The sequence below is a fragment of the Crassostrea angulata genome, chromosome 9 (assembly GCF_025612915.1).
Source record: "Crassostrea angulata isolate pt1a10 chromosome 9, ASM2561291v2, whole genome shotgun sequence".
In the NCBI taxonomy this organism is placed as follows: domain Eukaryota; kingdom Metazoa; phylum Mollusca; class Bivalvia; order Ostreida; family Ostreidae; genus Magallana; species Magallana angulata.
In genome coordinates, this window is record NC_069119.1 from 38350249 (window position 1) to 38376931 (window position 26683).

Below are 26683 nucleotides of genomic sequence, written 5' to 3' on the forward strand. Positions count from 1 at the left end.
GTCCCTAGAAAAAATCAAATTCGATTTTCATGTTATTTTTTGATTGATTTGAATATATCTTTAGTAGCTCTACCTCAGATAAAATTTTCATTATAATCACTATTGTAGAAGTGAATTGGATCCGCCGTCCTTAAAACTTTTTTTCTTCAAAATTCTCAATGAAAGATATGATTAGTAATTATACGGTGAAGTGTTATACAGTGCCTCAGGAGAAAGAAAGCCACATATAGTTGACTCTCTGAGTCTTTGTAATGAGCTCAGGAAAATGTAACCCTGCTTTTCAGATTTCATACATGAATGATTATTGGAGTTTTTGTAATGAAGTAATGAAAAAAGAAGCATGCTTTTGGATTTCACACATGAATTATTGGAATTTTGTAATGAATTAATGAAAAAGTTAGCATTCATTTAGTTTTTTGCTTTCCATTAATTTCTTGTTTGGAATGCAATTGCCACATGTTGAAGGCATCACTCGAGTGTTTGTCTCCTGGCAGGGTTCCACAAACATTCAAATCTCTTTGTTGAATATGATCAAACTCGGCATCTGAGAACACTTAAAGTTAAGATCAGGCAGAAAGCCTGCACAGCGAACAAGAGGGGGAAAAAGACTACAGATTTCTGAGTGGCTGTTAAAGACTCTTAAAACTGTCAGACTTCTAAGTTCTTAGCTCAGAAAAACAAGATAATACTTTTGTTTCAATGCAGAATGGAGATTTAAAAAAAAGTCAGTGCTAAGTTATATATGATGTATAGTTTGATTATATTGTAAATAAACATGTACTATAAATATTATGTCAGTTGCTTATAACCTTTCATTATCTTCTTAAGCCATGATCCAGTGTCTGCGTAGCTCTCTCCTACTCATCGATGCTTTAACACAAAGTATCATAAAGCTGATATTCATGTGTCATCTGTAGCTATTACACAGTGCGCTCCTACTGCATTAGCAAAAACAAAATTTTCTGCGTAAACTGTGATTGGATGATGAAAGGTCACATCAAAGGTTAATTTCCGACTTTGCTTGGGTCAGTATCTTAGTGAACAACAAGATATTCTTGCCTCATACAGCCACGGCCAGATGGGAGAGGATCTTGGTCGTGGTTTGCCACAATGAACCTTTCATACACTAGTTAAATAATTTATCATAAGTTCAAAGTATCTAAACACATATTTTATTTTGATATATAAAAAAAAATTAAATGTATGCAAATTATTTCAATAAATACAAGTACACTCCTACAAAACTAGTGGCTTTTAACTCTGTACAAGTGTACACATAGATCCTGGAATGGTTCTAGCTGTATTATATGTATGGTTACTACAGTAACAATGGTGTGATTTATTTACAGACTGTGGAACACTGCTACTATCAGGGGGAAGTGAAGCGTGACGGATGGTCAAGCGTAGCCGTCAGCACCTGTAACGGAATAAGGTATGGTCAAAGGTCAAACTGTTAAGAAGATCGTCACAGAAAAATAAAGGAAAATTGTTAATGATAATGAAACTATGGTTACACGGTATATATAAGAACAGGGTTAGGGGTTAGGGTTAGATACTTTTGCGGACTTACACACAATTTGAGATCAAAAATTTTATTTTTAATTTTTATGTATTCACTGGTGCATTTTTAATGATTGGCCAAAATATTGAATGTTAAAGTCAAGTTACAAGGGAGATCGGAGGTAAGTATTGATTGTTATGTAAACAAAGCTCAAGTCTTATGGTTGTTTACAAAACAATTTAAACAGATTCAATATCTTCATAAATACTGTTATCAACAAAAGAACATTACATTTGATTGAAACTTACACCAATGCAACATATAAGTAAACAATAACAATAATCGAATTTTGTTTACAAAACAAAGAATTATGAACTCTGTATCTTGCTTATAACTTGATATCTGACTTTCAAATTTTGACGTAGCATTATTAACTTCTATATTTATCATTATATATGTTGAAAATGGAAAAATAAAATTTGAAAATTTTAAGTCAAATTGTGTCTGTCCCAAGAAGGTAAAATGTTTGTGTTATTGTTGCAGTAGAAGGAGTGTGAATGAACTTCTTAATTCTAATGTTTTTAAAATTCTTATTTAATTTGAGCTAAGGATAATAATCAGAGATGTGCTGAAGAATAGAAAGTTTCCTTGATAACTACATGAACTATATGGCTCTGATTGTACTCCTTGATCAGTTGCTTGGTTCTCAAAGTAAACACATCCTCTCTCCCCTCTGAGGCCGTGTTAACACTGCTTAGAAGTCAGCAGGGGCAGGGACTACTTTGAAGTTTGTAATAGTTGGATAAAAGTGCTGGCGTTTCATCAAGTTATCTTCAGAATGTGAACTTGGTGGAGATAGGAGATTAATTGTCTACACAGATGGTGTAAGCTCTTAACCAAAGCACTGGGAACTAATAGAGGAAAATCTGAAGGCTTAATGCTCCAAATTATATCACAGAGGTGTACCACAGTATATTAATTAAGTAAATATTAATGTGTTACCAATATCAGGGCATCTCCCTTATATATCATCTGAAAGCCTCAATTAACAATACCCCTATGTATAAGACTGACCTTGGACAATGTGTACCAAGAGATGGACATTAGATCACATTAATTCATCATTGATCTTGGATTGACCCAGTATTTATAGCTGCATGAAGATGGAGGTCCCTTTAACAAGCAGGGTTAGGGTTAAAATAAAATAACTGGTCTAGTTGTAGCTCTAAACATTATTAGATATCAATATAGATCTGTCTCAAAAATATTGATTAACCTAGTCCTAGGAAGCAGCGTTACATTCCATTGTAATGTCACTGCATTAGTGTAATATTTTGTTGGAATGTCCTTGCAACTGTGCTATATTTAATTGTAATGTCCATTTGCCAGTGTTACATTTCATTGTAATGCCCATGTGTAAGTATTACATTTCATTGTAATGTCCATTTATTATTTAAAAGGGGGGGGGGTAAATAGGAATCACCTTGTCTGTCCGTCCATCCGTCTGTCTGTCTGTCTGTCTGTCTGTGCAAAATTTGTGTCTGGTCTATATCTTTTTAATGGATAAACATTGGAAGTTTTTACTTCACACAAAGATTGCTTATGACCTGATGGTATGTCATGACCTTGACCCAAGGTCACTTGTGCAAAGTCAAGATCACTGGCAGGAGAAGTGCAAAATTCTTGTTGATCCATATATTTTTAATGGATAAACTTTTAAAGTTCTTACTTCATACAAATCTTGCTTATTACCTGAGGGTGTGTCATGACCTTGACCAAAAGTCATTTAAGCTAGGTCAAGGTCACAGGCATGAAAAGTGGAAAAATTGTGTCTGGTTTATATCTTTTCTTGTAGAAACATTAAAAGTACTTATTTCACACAAGTTTACTTATGACCTAAAGGTGTGTCATGATCTTGATCCAAGGTCATTTTAGCAAGTTCTGGGTCATTGTTTATAAAAATGCTTAATTCCTGTCTATGTCTTGTCTTGTATTAATGTATTTTTTACTGTTAAAGTGACTTGTGTCTTTAATTGTTTTAGGGGAATCATCAACTTGAACAATGTGACATACATCATTCACCCATTGCTGGGAGACCTCGGGGTAGGTACCATACAAATATCAGTTAAATGGGAGACCTTGGGGTAGTTACCATACAAATATGAGTTAAATGGGAGACCTTGGGGTAGTTACCATACAAATATGAGTTAAATGGGAGACCTAGGGGTAGGTACCATACAAATATCAGTAAAATGGGAGACCTTGGGGTAGTTACCATACAAATATGAGTTAAATGGGAGACCTAGGGGTAGGTACCATACAAATATCAGTAAAATGGGAGACCTTGGGGTAGTTACCATACAAATATGAGTTAAATGGGAGACCTAGGGGTAGGTACCATACAAATATCAGTAAAATGGGAGACCTTGGGATAGTTACCATACAAATATGAGTTAAATGGGAGACCTTGGGGTAGTTACCATACAAATATGAGTTAAATGGGAGACCTAGGGGTAGGTACCATACAAATATCAGTAAAATGGGAGACCTTGGGGTATGTACCATACAAATATCAGTAAAATGGGAGACCTTGGGGTATGTACCATACAAATATCAGTAAAATGGGAGACCTTGGGGTATGTACCATACAAATATCAGTAAAATGGGAGACCTTGGGGTATGTACCATACAAATATCAGTAAAATGGGAGACCTTGGGGTAGGTACCATACAAAACTGTGTTATCAGTTTAACTTGATTAAATTGGATTTCAGTCTTTTGTAGGTTTGAGGGAGTTTGTAATTTTGATTACTTTTTCGTATAATATTATGAATAAAGATCAAGTTTGTCATTAAGAATGTAGATTGATGAGTTATGGGTTCCCATGTAGATTTATGGGTTAGGGTGTCCATGTAGATTTATAGGTAAGGGGTGCCCATGTAGATTTATGGGTTAATGTGCCCATGTAGATTTATGGGTAAGGAGTGCCCATATACAGTGCTGCTATATTGAAAGTGGACAAAACTATTGTCCTATTCTATATCCTGTATCCTGCATCCTATCCTGCAAATAAGCTCTATCCTATCCTATCCTATCCCATACCTTCAAAATATAGGAATGCAAGTTAAATGAAACGAAATTTAAGAATTAAATGTTTTTATCAATTAATGTAGTACTCAGAATGAATAATTAAATCTTATAACCAAATATTCTTCGAGTGGGATAACTTACTTACCTGTGCTATGATAAAATTAAATCGTACGCGGGATGGACACAATAACGTAAACAAACAGGTAAGCGATTCGATTTTTGATTTTATTATATTTATTCATAAAAAAAAACAGATAAATAACTTCGATGCACTCATTGAGGAACTGTTTAGTCACATTTTTTAATCAAATTATTTTCTTATCACATATAACTGAGCGTAATTATCATTATTGGAGCGATTCGTTCGGCGATAAATGTAAACTTGATCTGGAAATAAATAATTCCTTTAGGAAGTTTATATTGTTTATAGTTAAACCACGCGGAGTTATTTTTAAAGTATAAATTCTTAAGCATTTATTGCTAGAAAGTATAAATTCTTAAGCATTTATTGCTAGCTAACATTTATTAATTCGATATGTTCAGCTTAATATCGGATAGAAACATGCGTCCCTGTTTTTGGGCATCGAAGAAATTATATGAAACGTGAAGCAATGTCTGTTTCTTGAATACATGTTTATCTTTAAAAACGCCGAATTGGTCGTTTATAATTTCAAGCTTTTATTACTTTGCAGACTTTAAATGAAGTAAATACAGAAATCTATATCTGACGTTGTTAAATGTTGCATCGAATTCTCGCAGTAACTCCGTACTTGCGTACGAATTGACAAAGATGTAGCGCCGACATTTTAGCGCGCATCAATGTTATGCACCGCGTTCTTGATACAATAACTATTCTTAAATGGTTTAACTTGTGAAACATTAAATTGACATTGAAAATACATTGTTAAGCCAATTTTCGTTTCGCAAAATAGCTCTAAAATTTATACTCGAATCTGATTGGCTACAGGATGCAGGATAGGATAGGATAGGATAGAATAGAACTTAACTTTTATATTTCTATCATGTATCGTGCATCCTACATCCTATCCTATCCTATCCTTGTCAACTTTCAGGATAGCAGCACTGTAGATTTATGGGTAGGGGGTGCCCATGTAGATTAATGGGTAAGGGGTGCCCTTGTAGATTTATGGGTAAGGGGTACCCATGTAGATTTGTTGGTAATGGGTGCCCATGTAGATTTATGGGTAAGGGGTGCCCATGTAGATTTATGGGTTAGAGTGCCCATGTAGATTTAAGGGTTGGGGTGCCCATGTAGATTTATTGGTAAGGGGTGCCCATGTAGATTTATTGGTAAGGGGTGCTCTTGTAGATTTATGGGTAAGGGGTGCCCTTAAAGTCCAGGATAATTGTGTCACTACAAATAATGAGGATTTCACAGAACATTCACCCTTTGAATAGTGACCATGTTGACATGTATAAGCCTCTGTTTATATACTTTACCCCAACTTTTAAATGTGTGCAACAAAACTTTGCCAATATTAACATCTATAATTTCTCATCCTGAAGCACTCCCTTCATGCTTTTACTTGTTGAAATAAAGTTGCCCCAAAACATTCCATGAGTAATGAGTGATTAAGGTTGGTTTACAGTGTATGCATCTTAAGTGAATAAATCCCTTTGATTTTACAGACCCGACATCCTCATTTGGTATTCAAGGCAACGAAAGAGGTTTTGCAGAATTGTGGTAAGTACACATGTACCGAGAATTGCCAGCAAAGTCAAGACAACAGTAACAATTGAAATTGGTTGGTAAACTATGTTCTGATATGTTGTTTATCTTCATTTAGTTTTGATATAATTAATTTTACAAACACAAAGCTCAATATAAGAAATTTAAAAAAAATCAGTTCACTTTGGAAAAAAAGGCTAATTTATATGCATTAAATCTATTGAAGATAAAAAAAATGAACAATAACCTGCATTTGTAGAGTTTATGAATTTGTATCGGGAAGAGAATGGGAGGGTTAAATGCTTACTCTATGGATAAGTCTTGTTTATTATACAAATACAGTATAGATGTAACGGATGGGATTTCTTTTAACAGGAAATGATTTTGGACAGTGGAAACCGTTTGAGCAACTTCACCCCGCAGAATTCAGACAGAGGGTCAGCTACATCAGGGCAGTGCAGGTACATAATATTACTTATATAACTTTGGGCAATATTACTGTTTGATCAGGGCAATGAAACCTAATATTAAAGCATTGAATCACTATTTTTTGAAAGATACAGTCTCATAACTGCAGCGCTGTGTGCATACAAATAAATTAACGTGTGTTAACGTGTTGTGAAAATTAGTATGCACACACCACTGCAGTTATGAGACTGTATCTTTAAAAAAATAAGGATTTAATGCTTATATTTACATTTTTTAACTTGTTGCCTTGTCTACAAATGTGATTTATACCTTAAAACTCCTATTTTATCCTAAGGGTAAGTTCATATTTATTTAATAGAATAGCCACTGAAACAGCCAAAAGCGTAAAGTTTGATTTTCACTTGTGCCGTTGCAGTTTGTAACATCATAATGAAACTTGTCATTGTCATTTTAACCTTTGAGTACCCTGTGTATGTTTCGGTGTTGTAACTGCTGTAGCTTTCAACATACTTTACAAGCAAAAATTATGTGGAATGTAAATATAACTGATTCAACATCAGTAAATGCAGGTACCAGTATTACTGTATATAACCAAGGGCGATGTACCGTAACTGTTTCATGATCACAATATAACTTTTTCTGGTATAATACAATTTTTTCTTGGAGGGCAATAAAACTGTTAAACAACACTTATTCTTGTACAAGAATTTTTTTTGCAAGAGCGTTATCTTCGAGAAATACATCATCAAAATCTAGTCATCATATGTCTTTTGTAACCTATTTTTGTTCAGGAAAATTAGTCACTGCAAACCATTTTTATCTTGTAAATCATGTAATAGAGGCATAGCAAATAAAAGTTATTTTATTTCAGTCAGAACAGTCAGAACATGTGGATATTAAGATATTACAACTGTGATACAATAATAAAACTAATTCATGAATTCTAAATATATCATTGAAGGCAGAACAACCAGAACAGGAAAAGAAAGTGAGGACGGTCAAGTTGGGACTTATTCTGGACAGTGTGTCTGTAAGTCAGTCTATTGCTTAATTAAGTGCTGATTCTGGACAGTGTGTCTGTAAGTCAGTCTATTGCTTAATTAAGTGCTGATTCTGGACAGTGTATCGCTAAGTCAATCTATCACCTAAGTTAGGGCTTATTCTGGACAGTGTATTGGTAAGTCAATCTATTACTTAAGTACCAGTACCAGGTTGTTTGTTTGCATTAAAATTGTTAACCTATTTAACAACTTACCAGTAAATGATGTATCAACCTACATATGTTTTACATGTTTTACAATTTATTTGTTATTTTACATATGATAAATATATTTGTTGGTTTCCAGATCTCCAAACTAAACCTTTCCCTCCCAGGGACCATGGAGTATGCCTTACAGACAGTCAACATGATAGATTTGGTAAGTCTAAACAAAATCTGTGTTTATGTCCAAACAAAATCTGTATACATGTCCAAACAACATCTGTATACATGTCCAAACAAAATCTGTGTACTTGTCCAAACAAAATCTGTATATTACATATCCAAACAAAATCTGTATATTACATGTCCAAACAAAATCTGTATACAAGTCCAAACAAAATCTGTATACATGTCCAAACAAAATCTGTATACATGTCCAAACAAAATCTGTGTTAATGTCCAAACAAAATCTGTATACAAGTCCAAACAAAATCTGTATACATGTCCAAACAAAATCTGTATACAAGTCCAAACAAAATCTGTATACATGTCCAAACAAAATCTGTATACAAGTCCAAACAAAATCTGTGTTAATGTCCAAACAAAATCTGTATACAAGTCCAAACAAAATCTGTATACATGTCCAAACAAAATCTGTGTTAATGTCCAAACAAAATCTGTATACATGTCCAAACAAAATCTGTATACATGTCCAAACAAAATCTGTGTTAATGTCCAAACAAAATCTGTATACATGTCCAAACAAAATCTGTGTTAATGTCCAAACAAAATCTGTATACATGTCCAAACAAAATCTGTGTACATGTCCACATAAAATCTGTGTACATGTCCAAACAAAATCTGTGTTAATGTCCAAACAAAATCTGTATACATGTCCAAACAAAAACTGTATACATGTCCACATAAAATCTGTATATTACATGTCCAAACAAAATCTGTATACATGTCCACATAAAATCTGTATACAAGTCCAAACAAAATCTGTATACATGTCCAAACAAAATCTGTGTTAATGTCCAAACAAAATCTGTATACATGTCCAAACAAAATCTGTGTACATGTCCAAACAAAATCTGTATACATGTCCACATAAAATCTGTATACATGTCCACATAACTCTGTATACATGTCCACATAAAATCTGTATAAATGTCCAAACAAAATCTGTATATTACATGTCCAAACAAAATCTGTATACATGTCCAACCAAAAACTGTATATTACATGTCCAAACAAAATCTGTGTACTTGTCCAAACAAAATCTGTATACATGTATTACCTCTTTGTAATACGTTATTATATCCCTTCTTTGATTTGACATAAATATCAATACATGTAACATGCATAAACAAAAGAAATTCACTAAATTCCGAGAGATTCATAGCACAGTTTAACGCCTGATTGCACAATTATGTATTGAATAGTCAACGACTTTGTGTATTACCGTATGATAACAAAGGAATAATTTTATGTGGCTTGTTTATGTATCACAACCCCTACCACCTTTAGTCTGACCTTACAAGGGGCATAATTCAAATTACATTTTGCAGAGTATGAAATCAACATGTAAAGGGATTTTACTATGTTATTTTCACGAAGCCGATAACTGGTACATTAAATCGTGAAAACTCGGCAAATTTTGGGTGTTCTAAAATCGCAAAACAAGATGTTTTGGGGTTCTAAATAATGATATAATTTAACAGATGGATAAATAAGGAGTTCACCATTTTAAGTATGTCAATTGTTATCAAAAAATAAGGAAATACGAAAAGAAAACGTTAAATTTCAGCCGATAACTGGTACCGTGCCAGTACAGTCATATAAACTGGTCAGTCCAAACAAAATCTGTATATATACTAGATAAAATCTGAGTCCTATGAATGTGAAGTCATAAACAAAATCTGTATATATTCTATACTCTGTCCCAAGATATTTTGGATTCACGTTTGGACGATTTTTAATAAAAATACACTTACCTGTGAAAGAAGTGCAATTGAAATAGTTGAAAGGGATATTTTCCAAGATAATTTCATTGACACATTATCATCTTTCACTCGGAAAAATTCACAGGAACGAAAACAGATTCCTTACGGAGATTTATAATGGGGAATGTTTACATCTTTTCTCCATTCGGAATACACTCGGAATACATCGCGCAATATTTCAACGTTATCATCCGGGCTTGCTGCAATGCAAAATCTCCGTAGACATCACATTTTTTAGCATTGTATTGAAACCTGATAAGCTAACAGGGGCGTTTTGACTGAGAAATCTTGGAAATTTTTCATACTTTTGAATGAACATCGTTTGGATCCTGAGGTATTTATAAATATCAAACAATTAAGCCAAACGTGAATCCAAAATATCTTGGGACAGAGTATAGATAACATCCGAGTCCTATGAATGTGAAGTCATAAACGAAATCTGTATATATACTAGATAACATCCGAGTCCTATGAATGTGAAGTCATAAACAAAATCTGTATATATACTAGATAAAATCTGAGTCCTGTGAATGTGAAGTCATAAACAAAATCTGTATATATACTAGATAAAATCTGAGTCCTATGAATGTGAAGTCATAAACAAAATCTGTATATATACTAGATAACATCCGAGTCCTATGAATGTGAAGTCATTAACGAAATCTGTATATATACTAGATAACATCCGAGTCCTATGAATGTGAAGTCATAAACAAAATCTGTATATATACTAGATAAAATCTGAGTCCTGTGAATGTGAAGTCATAAACAAAATCTGTATATATACTAAATAAAATCTGAGTCCTGTGAATGTGAAGTCATAAACGAAATCTGTATATATACTAGATAAAATCTGAGTCCTATGAATGTGAAGTCATAAACAAAATCTGTATATATACTAGATAAAATCTGAGTCCTATGAATGTGAAATCATAAACAAAATCTGTATATATACCAGATAAAATCTGAGTCCTATGAATGTGAAGTCATAATCAAAATCTATACATGCTACAAAAAATGCAACGCCTGACAAAATGAAATGTATATTCTAATGAATAGATTTAACAATGGAATGCTTTAAATAAATGAATGCCTGCTATAACGGACTACGTTAAAAAAAATACAAGTTATAAATGATTACATTTAATGAATGAATACATGCTATAAATGAATATATGTAAAAAGATAAGTTTTTGTAAAAAATAAATGCATTTAACAAATGGCATACATGCAGTGAATGGAAAAAGAGAGTAGAATTGAATGCTTTTAATGGGTGTAAGAATCGATGCATGTAAAGATGAATACATGATTACGTAAAGATATTTACATTTTACTTATGAATAACTGGGTTTTTTTTATTAATGTTTAACTGTTAATACATGAAAAGTACATATAACTGTTAATTCATGAAAAGTACATTTAACTGTTAATATATGAAAAGTACAGATAACTGTTAATACATGAAAAGTACATATAACTGTAAATGCATGAAAAGTACATATAACTTTTAATACATGAAAAGTACATATAACTTTTAATACATGAAAAGTACATAGTATTGTTAATGCATGAAAAGTACATATAACTGTTAATGCATGAAAAGTACATATAATTTTTGATACATGAAAAGGATATATAACTGTTAATGCATGAAAAGTACATATAACTGTTAATATATGAAAAGTACAGATTACTGTTAATACATGAAAAGTACATATTACTGTTAATACATGAAAGTACATATAACTTTTAATACATGAAAAGTACATATAACATTTAATATATGAAAAGTACATAGTATTGTTAATGCATGAAAAGTACATATAACTGTTAATGCATGAAAAGTACATATAATTTTTGATACATGAAAAGGATATATAACTGTTAATGCATGAAAAGTACATATAACTGTTAATATATGAAAAGTACAGATAACTGTTAATACATGAAAAGTACATATAACTGTTAATGCATTAAAAGGTCAATACAGGTAACATACAGTAACAGATAAATACATGTTACAGATAAATATATGATCTGATAAAAACATGTAACAGATAAAAACATGTTACGGATAAAAACATGTTACGGATAAAAACATGTTACAGATAAAAACTTGTAACAGATAAAAACATGTTATGGATAAAAACATGTTACGGATAAAAACGTGTAACAGATAAAAACATGTTAACGATAAAAACATGTTACAGATTAAAACATGTTACAATGAAATGATCACATGGCCAGATGATTACATGTTACTGATGATTACATAAACAGATGAAAACATAAAAAGATGATTACATGTTACAGCTGAATACATGACCAGATGAATACATAAAAAGATGATTACATGTTACAGCTGAATACATAACCAGATGAATACATAAATAGTTGAACACATGTTACAGCTGAATACATGACCAGATGAATACATGACCAGATGAATACATAAACAGTTGAACACATGTTACAGCTGAATACATGACCAGATGAATACATGTTACAGATGAATACATGTTACTGATGAATACATGTTATAGATGATTACATGTTACAGATGAATACATGACCAGATGAATACATGTTACAGATGAACACATGTTACAGATGAATACATGTTACAGATGAATACATGTTACGGATCTTTTCCTGTGTTTAGTATTACAGAGATCTAGGGATCCAGATGTCCCTGGTTTATCTGGAACTCTGGAACCGTGGCAACCTGATGCCTGTCTCCTCCAATCTCCGAGAAACGTTGAAACAGCTACTCCAATATAAGGCTGCTACACTGACAGATAAACCCCACACCCTGCTTCATGTTGTCAAGTGAGTTTTATTTGATGAGAAGTTATAGTAGAATCATCAGATTTGATGTGAACTTATATCTTCTTTTTACATATATCCTCAGTTCAATGTATACTTAAATATTTTCAGAACCTCTGTTGTATTTGAATTCATTCATACTGATAACTTTATTGATATGCATGTTTTCTATAAGTGAAGAACCTCTTCTGAGCTGTTCAATAGATTCACATGTATCAGGAATTAACAACATTTGTTGATTGTATTTATTAGTGGAGAACCTCTATAACAATTTATTTTCATGTATAAGGAATTGTTAACATTTGTTGCTTGTGTTTATCAGACTGAGTAGAGAATCTCTACGACTGTATCAGGAATTGTTAATATTTGTTGCTTGTGTATATCAGACTGAGTAGAGAATCTCTACGACTGTATCAGGAATTGTTAATATTTGTTGCTTGTGTATATCAGACTGAGTAGAGAATCTCTACAACTGTATCAGGAATTGTTAACATTTGTTGATTGGGTTTATCAGACTGACAGACTGAGTAGAGAACCTCTACAACAATAGATTGACATGTATCAGGAGTTGTTAACATAGTATGTTGATTGTTTATCAGACTGAGTAGAGAACCTCTATAACCTCTACAACAATAGATTGACATGTATTAGGAGTTGTTAACATTTGTTGCTTGTTTTTATCAGAGGAGAACCTCTACAGAGCGGCTCCCTGGGGATGTCTATCCCTGACTCGGTGTGCACGGAGCGCGCGGTGGGGGTCAGTCAGATCCCCTCCTACACAGAGCCCCAGAAACTAGCGACCGTGCTGTCACACATGGTCGGACACAACCTGGGCCTGAAGCATGATGAAGATGGTAAGTAGAGTGGATCCTCATCACAGATTGTTTCACTCTACAGATTGACAAGTTTATCTCTTTTATGACATGACTCCATCATTGCTTTAAACTAATCCAATACTATGTAGATAAATTTTCATTTATTTTTATTCATATATAATGTTTAGACTCAGCCATTTTTTCTATTTTTAAAATCCTCAGTCGGTGGGCGGTTCGTTTATCATCAAGGTAACCATGGAGATCTTCATACTGTCCTGGCTTTTTTCGTTGCCAATGTATTCATTCAGTGTCCAATTATTTCCATGCATGGTTTTAAACCCAGTTCAATTTATTCAGTTCTATGTGAAATGTTCATCGTAACAAATGTTGCTTCATAATTTTAAGTTTGCATGGTTATAATTATAATTTTTCGTCTTTTAAAGAAAAATATATTCTTGAGGAATATTTATATTTACACTGTAATTCTATTGTTATTTCACTTTATCTAAGTGTATCACAATTTGTTTTCCAATTTGTTTTCTGTTGGTCTGATATGTCACACTTTCATTGGTTTAAACATAACTGCCAGATATATCTCCATCTATATATGTCCATCTAGGAAGATTTAATATTCTGCAATATGGCCGACTTTCATCTCAATGTTTCATAATATCCAATGCAAAAACCACATTCTGTAAGTTCTTAGAATATTTAGAGTTTCCCTTGATATTACTGTTGCCCTTTGAATTGACATCACATTTTTGTGTCTGGAGCAAAATAAAATGGTAGCGTCAATGTTTGCTCAAATTTCTGAAGAGAAAAGGGATAAAGACTTGATGTTCAAAATGAAATAACAACTAAGCATTGTAAATGAACAAGGGTGCAGCAGAGATTTTTAGACAGTTTGAAGGGTGAGAATAAGAATTTTGAAGAGTTCAACTGTATTAAATTAGCTTGTCAGGTTTTAGTACATGGCTAAAAAAAAAGGGGGGGGGCTTTTGAATTGCAAAAGAGATTAAAATACCCTGATAATAATGTTGAAAAATTGTGCCAGATATTCCGAGTGACTTCCGAATTGAGAAAAGATGTAAATATTTTCAATTATAAATATCCATTAGATGTGAATGTTTGGAGTGAAAAATGATAATTTGTCAATGAAGATATCTTAAATATTTCCCTTTGATCAATTCAATAGCACTTCCTTCACAAATATATGTATTTTTGTTAAAATTGCCCAAATGTGCTGCATAAATATCTTGGCACTGATTAAAGGTTTGTTACTGACTGACTACGGACTTTGCCACACTGTCTAAGGGATTAATAAACCAAATATATTTCTCTGTATAAATGTTTTAGAATTGTATGTGACTCTCTAAGTTAATTAACTAAAACATGAAGGTATGTGACCCTGTGATCTGTCACCAGGGCAATAAACCATCTGTCACCAGGGCCATAAAACATCTGTCACCAGGGCCATAAACCATGCTCACTTGTGATCGCCCTCTAGACTTTCCAATCACTGTATATTACTTTGTCAATGTGAGACTGATAACAAAAGTGAGCTAGTCTACGTTTTATGGCCCTGGGGCCTAAACTCAATGTTATATCAGTCCTTGTTGGGGTCTGTAATTTAGACACTTGATGGCCCTGGCACATCATGACTACCTCCCTTGTAACTCAATGTTATATCAGTCCTTGTTGGGGTCTGTAATTTAGACACTTGATGGCCCTGGCACCTCATGATTACCTCCCTTGTAACTCAGTGTTATATCAGTCCTTGTTGGGGTCTGTAATTTAGACACTTGATGGCCCTGGCACCTTGTGACTACTTCCCTTGTAACTCAATGTTATATCAGTCCTTGTTGGGGTCTGTAATTTAGACACTTGATGGTCCTGGCTCCTCATGACTACCTCCCTTGTAACTCAATGTTATATCAGTCCTTGTTGGAGTCTGTAATTTAGACACTTGATGGCCCTGGCACCTCATGACTTCCTCCCTTGTAACTCAATATTATATCAGTCCTTGTTGGGGTCTGTAATTTAGACACTTGATGGTCCTGGCTCCTCATGACTACCTCCCTTGTAACTCAATGTTATATCAGTCCTTGTTGGAGTCTGTAATTTAGACACTTGATGGCCCTGGCACCTCATGACTTCCTCCCTTGTAACTCAGTGTTATATCAGTCCTTGTTGAGTCTGTAATTTAGACACTTGATGGCCCTGGCACATCATGACTACCTCCCTTGTAACTCAACGTTATATCAGTCCTTGTTGGTATCTGTAATTTAGACACTTGATGGCCCTGGCACCTCATGACTACCTCCCTTGTAACTCAATGTTATATCAGTCCTTGTTGGGGTCTGTAATTTAGACACTTGATGGCCCTGGCTCCTCATGACTACCTCCCTTGTAACTCAATGTTATATCAGTCCTTGTTGGAGTCTGTAATTTAGACACTTGATGGCCCTGGCACCTTGTGACTACCTCCCTTGTAACTCAATGTTATATCAGTCCTTGTTGGGGTCTGTAATTTAGACACTTGATGGCCCTGGCACATCATTACTACCTCCCTTGTAACTCAATGTTATATCAGTCCTTGTTGGAGTCTGTAATTTAGACACTTGATGGCCCTGGCACCTCATGACTTCCTCCCTTGTAACTCAATGTTATATCAGTCCTTGTTGGAGTCTGTAATTTAGACACTTGATGGCCCTGGCACCTTGTGACTACCTCCGTTGTAACTCAATGTTATATCAGTCCTTGTTGGGGTCTGTAATTTAGACACTTGATGGCCCTGGCACATCATGACTACCTCCCTTGTAACTCAATGTTATATCAGTCCTTGTTGGAGTCTGTAATTTAGACACTTGATGGCCCTGGCACCTCATGACTTCCTCCCTTGTAACTCAATGTTATATCAGTCCTTGTTGGGGTCTGTAATTTAGACACTTGATGGCCCTGGCACCTCATGACTTCCTCCCTTGTAACTCAATGTTATATCAGTCCTTGTTGGGGTCTGTAATTTAGACACTTGATGGCCCTGGCACCTCATGACTTCCTCCCTTGTAACTCAATGTTATATCAGTCCTTGTTGGGGTCTGTAATTTAGACACTTGATGGCCCTGGCTCATCATGACTTCCTCCCTTGTAACTCAATGTTATATCAGTCCTTGTTGGAGTCTGTAATTTAGACACTTGATGGCCCTGGCACCTTGTGACTACCTCCATTGTAACTCAATGTTATATCAGTCCTTGTTGGGGTCTGTAATTTAGACACTTGATGGCCCTGGCACCTCATGACTTCCTCCCTTGTAACTCAATGTTATATCAGTCCTTGTTGGGGTCTGTAATTTAGACACTTGATGGCCCTGGCTCATCATGACTTCCTCCCTTGTAACTCAATGTTATATCAGTCCTTGTTGGAGTCTGTAATTTAGACACTTGATGGCCCTGGCACCTCATGACTTCCTCCCTTGTAACTCAGTGTTATATCAGTCCTTGTTGGTATCTGTAATTTAGACACTTGATGGCCCTGGCACCTCATGACTTCCTCCCTTGTAAATCAATGTTATATCAGTCCTTGTTGGGGTCTGTAATTTAGACACTTGATGGCCCTGGCTCATCATGACTTCCTCCCTTGTAACTCAATGTTATATCAGTCCTTGTTGGAGTCTGTAATTTAGACACTTGATGGCCCTGGCTCATCATGACTACCTCCCTTGTAACTCAATGTTATATCAGTCCTTGTTGGGGTCTGTAATTTAGACACTTTTTTTTTTTTTTATAACTGTTTTTATTACCCCAGAACATGTAGAAGTATTCTTATAGCCGAGGTTGGGGAGCCTTGGAGTCTATAAGTTAACATTATATATACTGAAAAAATTTTGAAACAGGGTGTTTTTACAAATAACATCATTCATACACCCACTCATTCAGTTGCATGTATATGCACATTACTCTGCATCATAATCAAGTACAAAAAATCAGCATTTTACAGTAAACAAAAATAAATTACTTTGTAATATCTAAGATCATAGGGGCAAAAGGCTTAAAATCAACAATCATTATTAAAGGACAGCCTCGCCCATCTTACATGAAATTTCCCTAATTCACAATTTTTCGTGTAAATAAATTTTTCACATTTGTAATAATAAAGTATTTCACGTTTGATTCCAGTAAAGGAGGGTAATTCTTTTCTACTCCTTTTTCTATATATATGTCTCTTTACAATACATATTATTATATTGAAAATGTTATAATATTTGTAGTATCTACCAAATATAACATCTATTTTGTTCAATGGTATATCTAATTCCAACTCGTCCTTCATCCAAACTAGTAAATTATCCCAGATTTCACTCACATATTCACATTCCCAAAAAAGATGACAAATAGTTTCTGCATTACATCTACAAAATGTACACAACTCTGATTCAACTATTCCTATCTTACATAAATAAGTATTAGTCGCAATAAGACCCAATATCACCATATATTTTTATACTTTGTGCGGAAATAATGGGCCTTATGATAAGAAACAACATATTAATTGAAGGGATTAGTGTAATGAACAAAGAATATAAATTACTACAATACGCAGATGACACAGTGTTATTATTAAAAGGTTCGAAAAATTCAATTAAGTCAGCACTTTCTTTAGTTAATGAATATGCAAAATACTCAGGACTAAAACCTAATTATGATAAAACTAAGTGTGTAAAAATAGGACCCTTATCAAACAAATCAAATGAATATTTCAAGGATTTTGAAAAAGTTAACTGGTCTCAGGAACCATTTACAGTTTTAGGCATTACTTATTGTGTAAACTTAGATAATACATATATGTACGAGTTAAACTTTAAACCAAAAATCAATGAAATGAAACTATCAATAAGCGCATGGTCTAGAAGAATGCTATCTACAGCAGGACGTATCACAGTAATTAAAAATTTGATTCTTCCAAAAATTACGCATCTCTTAATAAGTCTTCCTAATCCTCCAAAAAAACATATAAAGGAAATTGAAACAATTTTTTATAATTACATATGGAATTCAAAAACATCAAGAGTAGTCAAAAGTAGCATTATTCAAAGTTATGAAAAGGGTGGGCTAAGAATGATATGTCTTGATTCTTTTTGCAAAAGCTTGAAAATCACCTGGATACGCAGATTTTTTAATGATGCTTGTCAGTCAAGTTGGAAAGACTTGATAATAAGTACTTTTCCAAATATTTTAAATATGACAATTGTTGGAAGACAAATACTATATCAACTGTCAAAAACTTGTAAAAATCTATTTTGGAAAGATGTTTTTTTGTCATTTTTTGAACTTAGAAAATGTACTGACAGTGAATTATCTATTTTAAGCCCGATATGGTTTAATGAGTCTATATGTATTAATAACAAATATGTCTTTTATAAGCAATGGTTTTTAAAAGGTGTACATCAAATACTAAATTTTTTCAACAATGATGGTACAGTAATTTAGACACTTGATGGTCCTGGCACCTCATGACTACCTCTCTTGTTTGGTTAAGATAACATGACCCCTGCTACCTCTGTTTGTTGTGATGAAATTGATTTTAAAGTGTGCTAAAGATGACTCTGCATGCAATGTATCATTCCATACATCCTCCATTTTCATTTTTAAATTAATTTAACATCTTGTTCTACATTTAATTAGCAGTATGTATTGGTTGTTTTCAGGAGGCTGTTCATGTGAGGATGAGTTTGGATGTATCATGTCTACTCAGGTTCTGTAAGTACACACTGTGTATTATAAATGTCTGTCAGTCTGTAAATGTTCTGTAAGTACACACTGTGTATTATAAATGTCTGTCAGTCTGTAAATGTTCTGTAAGTACACACTGTGTATTTTAAATGCCTGTCAGTCTGTAGGTAAAGCTAGAAAATGTACAGTCTCTGAAAGACACACATAGTAGTGTAAACAGTCTTACTTGTTCATACACAGTTTTTCAGATAAACTTGTGTGTTTTCATTAAGACAAGTGAAACTTTAGAATTAACCTCAGTACAATTATATTACACAAGGCAATCAGGTAAATTATATTACACAGGCCAATCAGGTAAATTATATTACACAGGGCAATCAGGGATATTATATTACACAGGGCAATCAGATAAAATATATTACACAGGGCAATCAGGTAATTATATTACATAGGGCAATCAGGTAATTATATTACACAGGGCAATCAGGTAATTATATCACACAGGGCAATCAGGTAAATTATATTACACAGGGAAATCAGGTAAATTATATTACACATGCCAATCAGGTAGATTATGTTACACAGGGCAATCAGAGATATTATATTACACAGGGCAATCAGATAAATTATATTACACAGGGCAATCAGGTAATTATATTACACAGGGCAATCAGGTAAATTATATTACACAGGGCAATCAGATAAATTATATTACACAGGGCAATCAGGTTAATTATATTACACAGGGCAATCAGATAAATTATATTACACAGGGAAATCGGGTAAATTATATTACACAGGGCAATCAGGTAAATTATATTACACAGGGCAATCAGATAAATTATATTACACAGGGCAATCAGGTTAATTATATTACATAAGGCAATCAGATAAATTATATTACACAGGGCAATCAGGTTAATTATATTACACAAGGCAATCAGGTAAATTATATTACACAAGGCAATCAGGTAAATTATATTACACAAGGCAATCAGTTAAATTATATTACACAGGGCAATCAGGTAAATAATATTAAGCAGGACAAGAACAAGATCTCAGCTATCACTTTGTTTATATTACACAGGGTAAAAACAAGATCTCAGCTATCACTTTGTTTATAATACACAGATCTCAGCTATCTTAGTCTTTGTTTATATTTTACATAGTAAAAACAAGATCTCAGCTATCTCAGTCTTTGTTTATATTACACAGGGTAAAAACAAGATCTCAGCTATCTCAGTCTTTGTTTTTATATACACAGGACAAGAAATGGATTACAGTCCCGTAAATTCTCCTCCTGTAGCCATGAGGATCTAGAAGTTGCTCTGAGTGTAGATGTTGCGTCTTGTCTGGATGAAGAGGCAGAAAAAGAGGTACAGCTAGTATACAGCATGAAAGAGAGAGAAGAGAGAGATAGAGAATTAACATTATATTTATTTGTGTGGTTTCTAAGAGTACTTAATTTAAATACTCCCACTGTATCTAAATGTATATTTGTAGTAACTTCAATTACTCAATCTTCTCCCGGTATCCACTTGACATTCAGTTCTAGTCTACATTTTTTGTTTGCAGGAAACTTTCAGTCAGAACTGTGGGAACTTGATTGTGGAGCGGGGAGAGGAATGTGATTGTGGGTCTCTAGAGGTCAGTAGTTCTAGGTCAAGGTCAAATATCAGAGTTATCATTCCTTAAAATCCTCTTGATAATTGTTTTCGATGTGATACTAAGTATTTACATGTATGTTGGATCTTGAGAAGTTAACTGATTTGAGTGTTGATGTTTCAGCAATGTGAGATGTCTGACCCGTGTTGTGACCCCAGCACCTGTCTGCTCAAGTCCTGGGCTCAGTGTAAAAGTGGTTCATGCTGTCACAACTGTACAGTAAGTCCTTGAACTTGATTATACAACCATCAGAAGAAACAAATGCAGGCTGACTGATATGAACTGTGCTGTTTTATTTTTTCCAGTTTTTACCCAATCACTATGTGTGTCGGGAACAATCCACGGATTGTGATGTTCCAGAAATGTGTCCAGGAAATAGTGGCGAGGTGAGTACTGTTTTATATTATGTTGCTGAGGTGAGCAATGGGGCCCATGAACCTCTTCTTCTCTGTTATATGGCATCATCCAGTCAACTATCATGTCATGGAAGGATGGTTTTCTGTTAATAACTGTTATATTTCAGTGTCCTGCCAATAACTATACCCCTGTATTCTGTCAATAACTATCCTACTTTTGTGTTATATTTTAGTGTCCAGCTAATAACTATGCCGCTGATGGCTACCCCTGTGCCAACAACACTGGCTACTGCATCAGTGGAATCTGCCCTACCCTCAAGGAGCAGTGCCAGTACATCTGGGGGGAGGAGTCCAAGGGCGCAGACATTCAGTGCTTTGAGAAGTTTAACCCCACAGGAAACTTTAATGGACACTGTGGAAGAGATGAGAAGACTGGGTGGTTTTCAAAATGTCAGCCAGAGTAAGTCCTTCCGTTCTGATGCTGATACAACTCATGCTGATATCAGGACTAAGTGAGCTGTCACAGCTCATGCTGATATCAGGACTAAGTGAGCTGTCACAGCTCATGCTGATATATGGACTAAGTGAGTTGTCACAGCTCATGCTAATATCAGGACTAAGTGAGCTGTCACAGCTCATGCTGATATCAGGACTAAGTGAGCTGTCACAACTCATGCTGATATATGGACTAAGTGAGCTGTCACAGCTCATGCTGATATATGGACTAAGTGAGCTGTCACAGCTCATGCTAATATCAGGACTAAGTGAGCTGTCACAGCTCATGCTGATATCAGGACTAAGTGAGCTGTCACAACTCATGCTGATATCAGGACTAAGTGAGCAGTCACAGCTCATGCTGATATATGGACTAAGTGAGCTGTCACAGCTCATGCTGATATATGGACTAAGTGAGCTGTCACAGCTCATGCTAATATCAGGACTAAGTGAGCTGTCACAGCTCATGCTGATATCAGGACTAAGTGAGCTGTCACAACTCATGCTGATATCAGGACTAAGTGAGCAGTCACAGCTCATGCTGATATATGGACTAAGTGAGCTGTCACAGCTCATGCTGATATATGGACTAAGTGAGCTGTCACAGCTCATGCTGATATATGGACTAAGTGAGCTGTCACAACTCATGCTGATATCAGGACTAAGTGAGCAGTCACAGCTCATGCTGATATATGGACTAAGTGAGCTGTCACAGCTCATGCTGATATCAGGACTAAGTGAGCTGTCACAGCTCATGCTGATATCAGGACTAAGTGAGCTGTCACAGCTCATGCTGATATCAGGACTAAGTGAGCTGTCACAGCTCATGCTGAATATCAGGATTAAGTGAGCTGTCACAGCTCATGCTAATGTCAGGACTAATTGAGCTGTCACAGCTCATGCTAATGTCAGGACTAAGTGAGCTGTCACAGCTTATGCTGATATCAGGACTTAGTGAGCTGTCACAGCTCATGCTGATATATGGACTAAGTGAGCTGTCACAGCTCATGCTGATATATGGACTAAGTGAGCTGTCACAGCTCATGCTAATGTCAGGACTAATTGAGCTGTCACAGCTCATGCTAATGTCAGGGCAATGTGATGGAGCTCAGGTGGCACGGGACAGTTTTTTTATACAATTCATTGCAGCCAAGGGATGCATGTCTTCGGACTTCTGTAACTAGAATTTCCTCAGTTCCCATTCAGCACAAATAACTTTAATTCACTCTTTATAAGGCCAATCACCAATTTCTGGAGAAAATTACTAGTCACAACCTGTAAAATTATCTACATACTGGATTTTATTAGATTTTGACCCTTTCATATTTTGCTCATTTTCCATGATTTTTTCAGCTTTTTAGATCTCCCCCAGCTAATTCCCTGCAGAGGGTTGACCTTCCGTACCGCGTGCATGTTTGCACTATCACATGTCAGAACTTAGTTTACAATGTCCCATCCACCTACTTATTGTGTTATTTACCCTTCCGTCTGTAACTTGCAATTTCACTGTGTAACGTCAACACAACAGTAATAGCTGCTGGTTTGGCATTTTACTTCTGATTCTCATGTACCTAACATATGGGGCCTACATATTGCATATCAATTTCAACAAGAGACACCCCTCTAACTAATGATAATCATTAAAAATCATTTCATGAATTTTAGCAACACTCATAAGCCTTCAAGTACAGCAGCTCTCAATTTTACAAAAATATTGATGGTTACTTTATCCGAAACTGTCCCTTGCTACCTAAGTAAAGTTTTATTAGGATTCTTGAAATATCCTTTTGTTAATTTCTTTATTCATCTGAATTTTGAGCTCAGGATTACTGCACTGAATGAAACAAGACATGACAAACATGTTATTTTCATTGTAAATAAGCCTGAATTGACAGTCTGTATTGTGTACAGTCTAAATATCCCATTTTTCATCATCAGGAACATTCAGTGTGGACTTCTCCATTGTGAGGGCGGCAATAAGCTGCCTTTATTGAACTTTGACAAGAGTTTCTCCAAAACCACCGTCTTCAGTAATGGCAAGGAGTATGACTGCAAGTAAGTGTATGACTGCAAGTCTATGACTGCAAGTAAGTCTATGACTGCAAGTCTATGACTGCAAGTAAGTCTATGACTGCAAGTAAGTCTATGACTGCAAGTAAGTCTGAATGCATCAGAAATGTCTAGGGAATCCTTAGTCTAAATATATCATGTTTAGTGGATTTGAGTTATTTATGTTTGTAGAATTTTTTATTTTGTGTTATTTTAATGTTGTTGTAGTATTATTATTTTAAGTCATTTGTGGTTGTTGTAGAGCAATCTATGGACCAGCGGTAATGTCCCTGCCTCACTTTGGACTTGTACAAGAGGGCACAAAATGTGGCGTAGGAAAAATTTGTCGTAATAAGCAGTGTGTTGCCATGACTACCAGTCCAAACTTGTTTTGTCCAGGATCTAAAGGAAATGCTGCATGTTCTGGAAATGGGGTAAATAAATACATGTAGTTTATGCTTGGGATAAAAATTACATGAAGTTTATGCTTTGCTTGGGGTAAATAAATTCATGAAGTTTATGATTGGCGTAGATAAATACATGTAGTTTATGCTTATAGTAAATAAATACATGTACATGTTGGTTATGCTTGGGATAAAAAATACATGTAGTTTATGGCTGTGGTAAATAAATACATGTAGTTTATGCTTGGGATAAAAATTACATGAAGTTTCTGCTTGGAGTAAATAAATACATGTAGTTTATGCTTGGGGTAAATAAATACACGTAGTTTATGCTTGAGGTAAAAAATACATGTAGTTTATGCTTGAGTTAAATAAATACATGTAGTTTATGCTTGTGGTAAAAAACACTTGTAGTTTATGCTTGGGGTAAAAAAAACACATGCTGTTTTAACATAGCTGGTCAAATATATTGCCACTATTACTAACTAGATTTAATTTATATCACTTATCAAACTTTCTTAATCATCAAGGTTTGCACTAAGGCTGGCACCTGCTTCTGTCGCCCAGGAAGAACCGGTACCGACTGCTCTAAACCAGCTCCCATTACCATGACGACAGGGGTGTGGTCACTGTCCAGCACTCCCAGGACCACTGTCAAACCCAGCCCCACCCTCTCCACCACTACAGAGAGACCGCCGGTCGTGGTTCCCCTAGAGACGGCAGTGACCCCTGACAACCCAGTGCCTGCTGTATATGTTGGTAAGTACTGTCAGTGAATGTGGGTTAGGGGTCAAGGTCATGTACATGTGTCCTTCACCTGTACTGATGTATCTGTATATCTACCTGAATGTCTACCTGTACTGATGTACTGATGTACCTGTATTTCTACCTGAATGTCTACCTGTACTGATGTACTGATGTACCTGTATTTCTACCTGAATGTCTACCTGTACTGATGTACTGATGTATCTGTATTTCTACCTGAATGTCTACCTGTACTGATGTACTGATGTACCTGTATATCTACCTGAATGTCTACCTGTACTGATGTACTGATGTACCTGTATTTCTACCTGAATGTCTACCTGTACTGATGTACTGATGTACCTGTATATCTACCTGAATGTTTACCTGTACTGATGTACTGATGTATCTGTATATCTACCTGAATGTCTACCTGTACTGATGTACTGATGTATCTGTATATCTACCTGAATGTCTACCTGTACTGATGTACTGATGTACCTGTATTTCTACCTGAATGTCTACCTGTACTGATGTACTGATGTATCTGTATTTCTACCTGAATGTTTACCTGTACTGATGTACTGATGTACCTGTATATCTACCTGAATGTCTACCTGTACTGATGTACTGATGTACCTGTATTTCTACCTGAATGTCTACCTGTACTGATGTACCTGTATTTCTACCTGAATGTCTACCTGTACTGATGTACCTGTATTTCTACCTGAATGTCTACCTGTACTGATGTACTGATGTACCTGTATTTCTACCTGTATGTCTACCTGTACTGATGTATCTGTATTTCTACCTGAATGTTTACCTGTACTGATGTACTGATGTACCTGTATGTCTACCTGTATGTCTACCTGTACTGATGTACTGATGTACCTGTATTTCTACCTGAATGTCTACCTGTACTGATGTACTGATGTATCTGTATTTCTACCTGAATGTTTACCTGTACTGATGTACTGATGTACCTGTATTTCTACCTGAATGTTTACCTGTACTGATGTACTGATGTACCTGTATATCTACCTGAATGTTTACCTGTACTGATGTACTGATGTACCTGTATTTCTACCTGAATGTCTACCTGTACTGATGTACTGATGTACCTGTATTTCTACCTGAATGTTTACCTGTACTGATGTACTGATGTACCTGTATTTCTACCTGAATGTCTACCTGTACTGATGTACTGATGTACCTGTATTTCTACCTGAATGTCTACCTGTACTGATGTACTGATGTACCTGTATTTCTACCTGAATGTCTACCTGTACTGATGTACTGATGTACCTGTATTTCTACCTGAATGTCTACCTGTACTGATGTACTGATGTACCTGTATGTCTACCTGAATGTCTACATGTACTGATGTACTGATGTACCTGTATATCTACCTGAATGTCTACCTGTACTGATGTACTGATGTATCTGTATTTCTACCTGAATGTTTACCTGTACTGATGTACTGATGTATCTGTATATCTACCTGAATGTCTACCTGTACTGATGTACTGATGTACCTGTATTTCTACCTGAATGTCTACCTGTACTGATGTACTGATGTACCTGTATATCTACCTGAATGTTTACCTGTACTGATGTACTGATGTACCTGTATTTCTACCTGAATGTCTACCTGTACTGATGTACTGATGTACCTGTATTTCT

The 26683-nt window shown here is 35.0% G+C and overlaps 1 protein-coding gene across 2 annotated transcripts in view; it reads left to right on the forward strand.

Moving 5' to 3' along the window:
* LOC128162899 (disintegrin and metalloproteinase domain-containing protein unc-71-like) overlaps window positions 1–26683 on the forward strand; it is a 46829-nt gene that overhangs the window by 13252 nt on the left and 6894 nt on the right. Inside the window, exons 5-22 of one of the 2 annotated variants that reach the window (XM_052826305.1) lie at window positions 1350–1432; window positions 3544–3604; window positions 6241–6295; window positions 6656–6741; window positions 7671–7739; window positions 8056–8127; window positions 12579–12745; window positions 13427–13596; window positions 13780–13806; window positions 19263–19314; window positions 20552–20663; window positions 20863–20934; window positions 21076–21171; window positions 21258–21338; window positions 21542–21768; window positions 23742–23858; window positions 24115–24286; window positions 24787–25015. In XM_052826305.1, the coding sequence (XP_052682265.1) occupies window positions 1350–1432; window positions 3544–3604; window positions 6241–6295; window positions 6656–6741; window positions 7671–7739; window positions 8056–8127; window positions 12579–12745; window positions 13427–13596; window positions 13780–13806; window positions 19263–19314; window positions 20552–20663; window positions 20863–20934; window positions 21076–21171; window positions 21258–21338; window positions 21542–21768; window positions 23742–23858; window positions 24115–24286; window positions 24787–25015 (1948 nt within the window). The remainder of the gene's footprint in view (window positions 1–1349; window positions 1433–3543; window positions 3605–6240; window positions 6296–6655; window positions 6742–7670; window positions 7740–8055; window positions 8128–12578; window positions 12746–13426; window positions 13597–13779; window positions 13807–19262; window positions 19315–20551; window positions 20664–20862; window positions 20935–21075; window positions 21172–21257; window positions 21339–21541; window positions 21769–23741; window positions 23859–24114; window positions 24287–24786; window positions 25016–26683) is intronic. The other variant, XM_052826306.1, reaches the window with a different exon arrangement.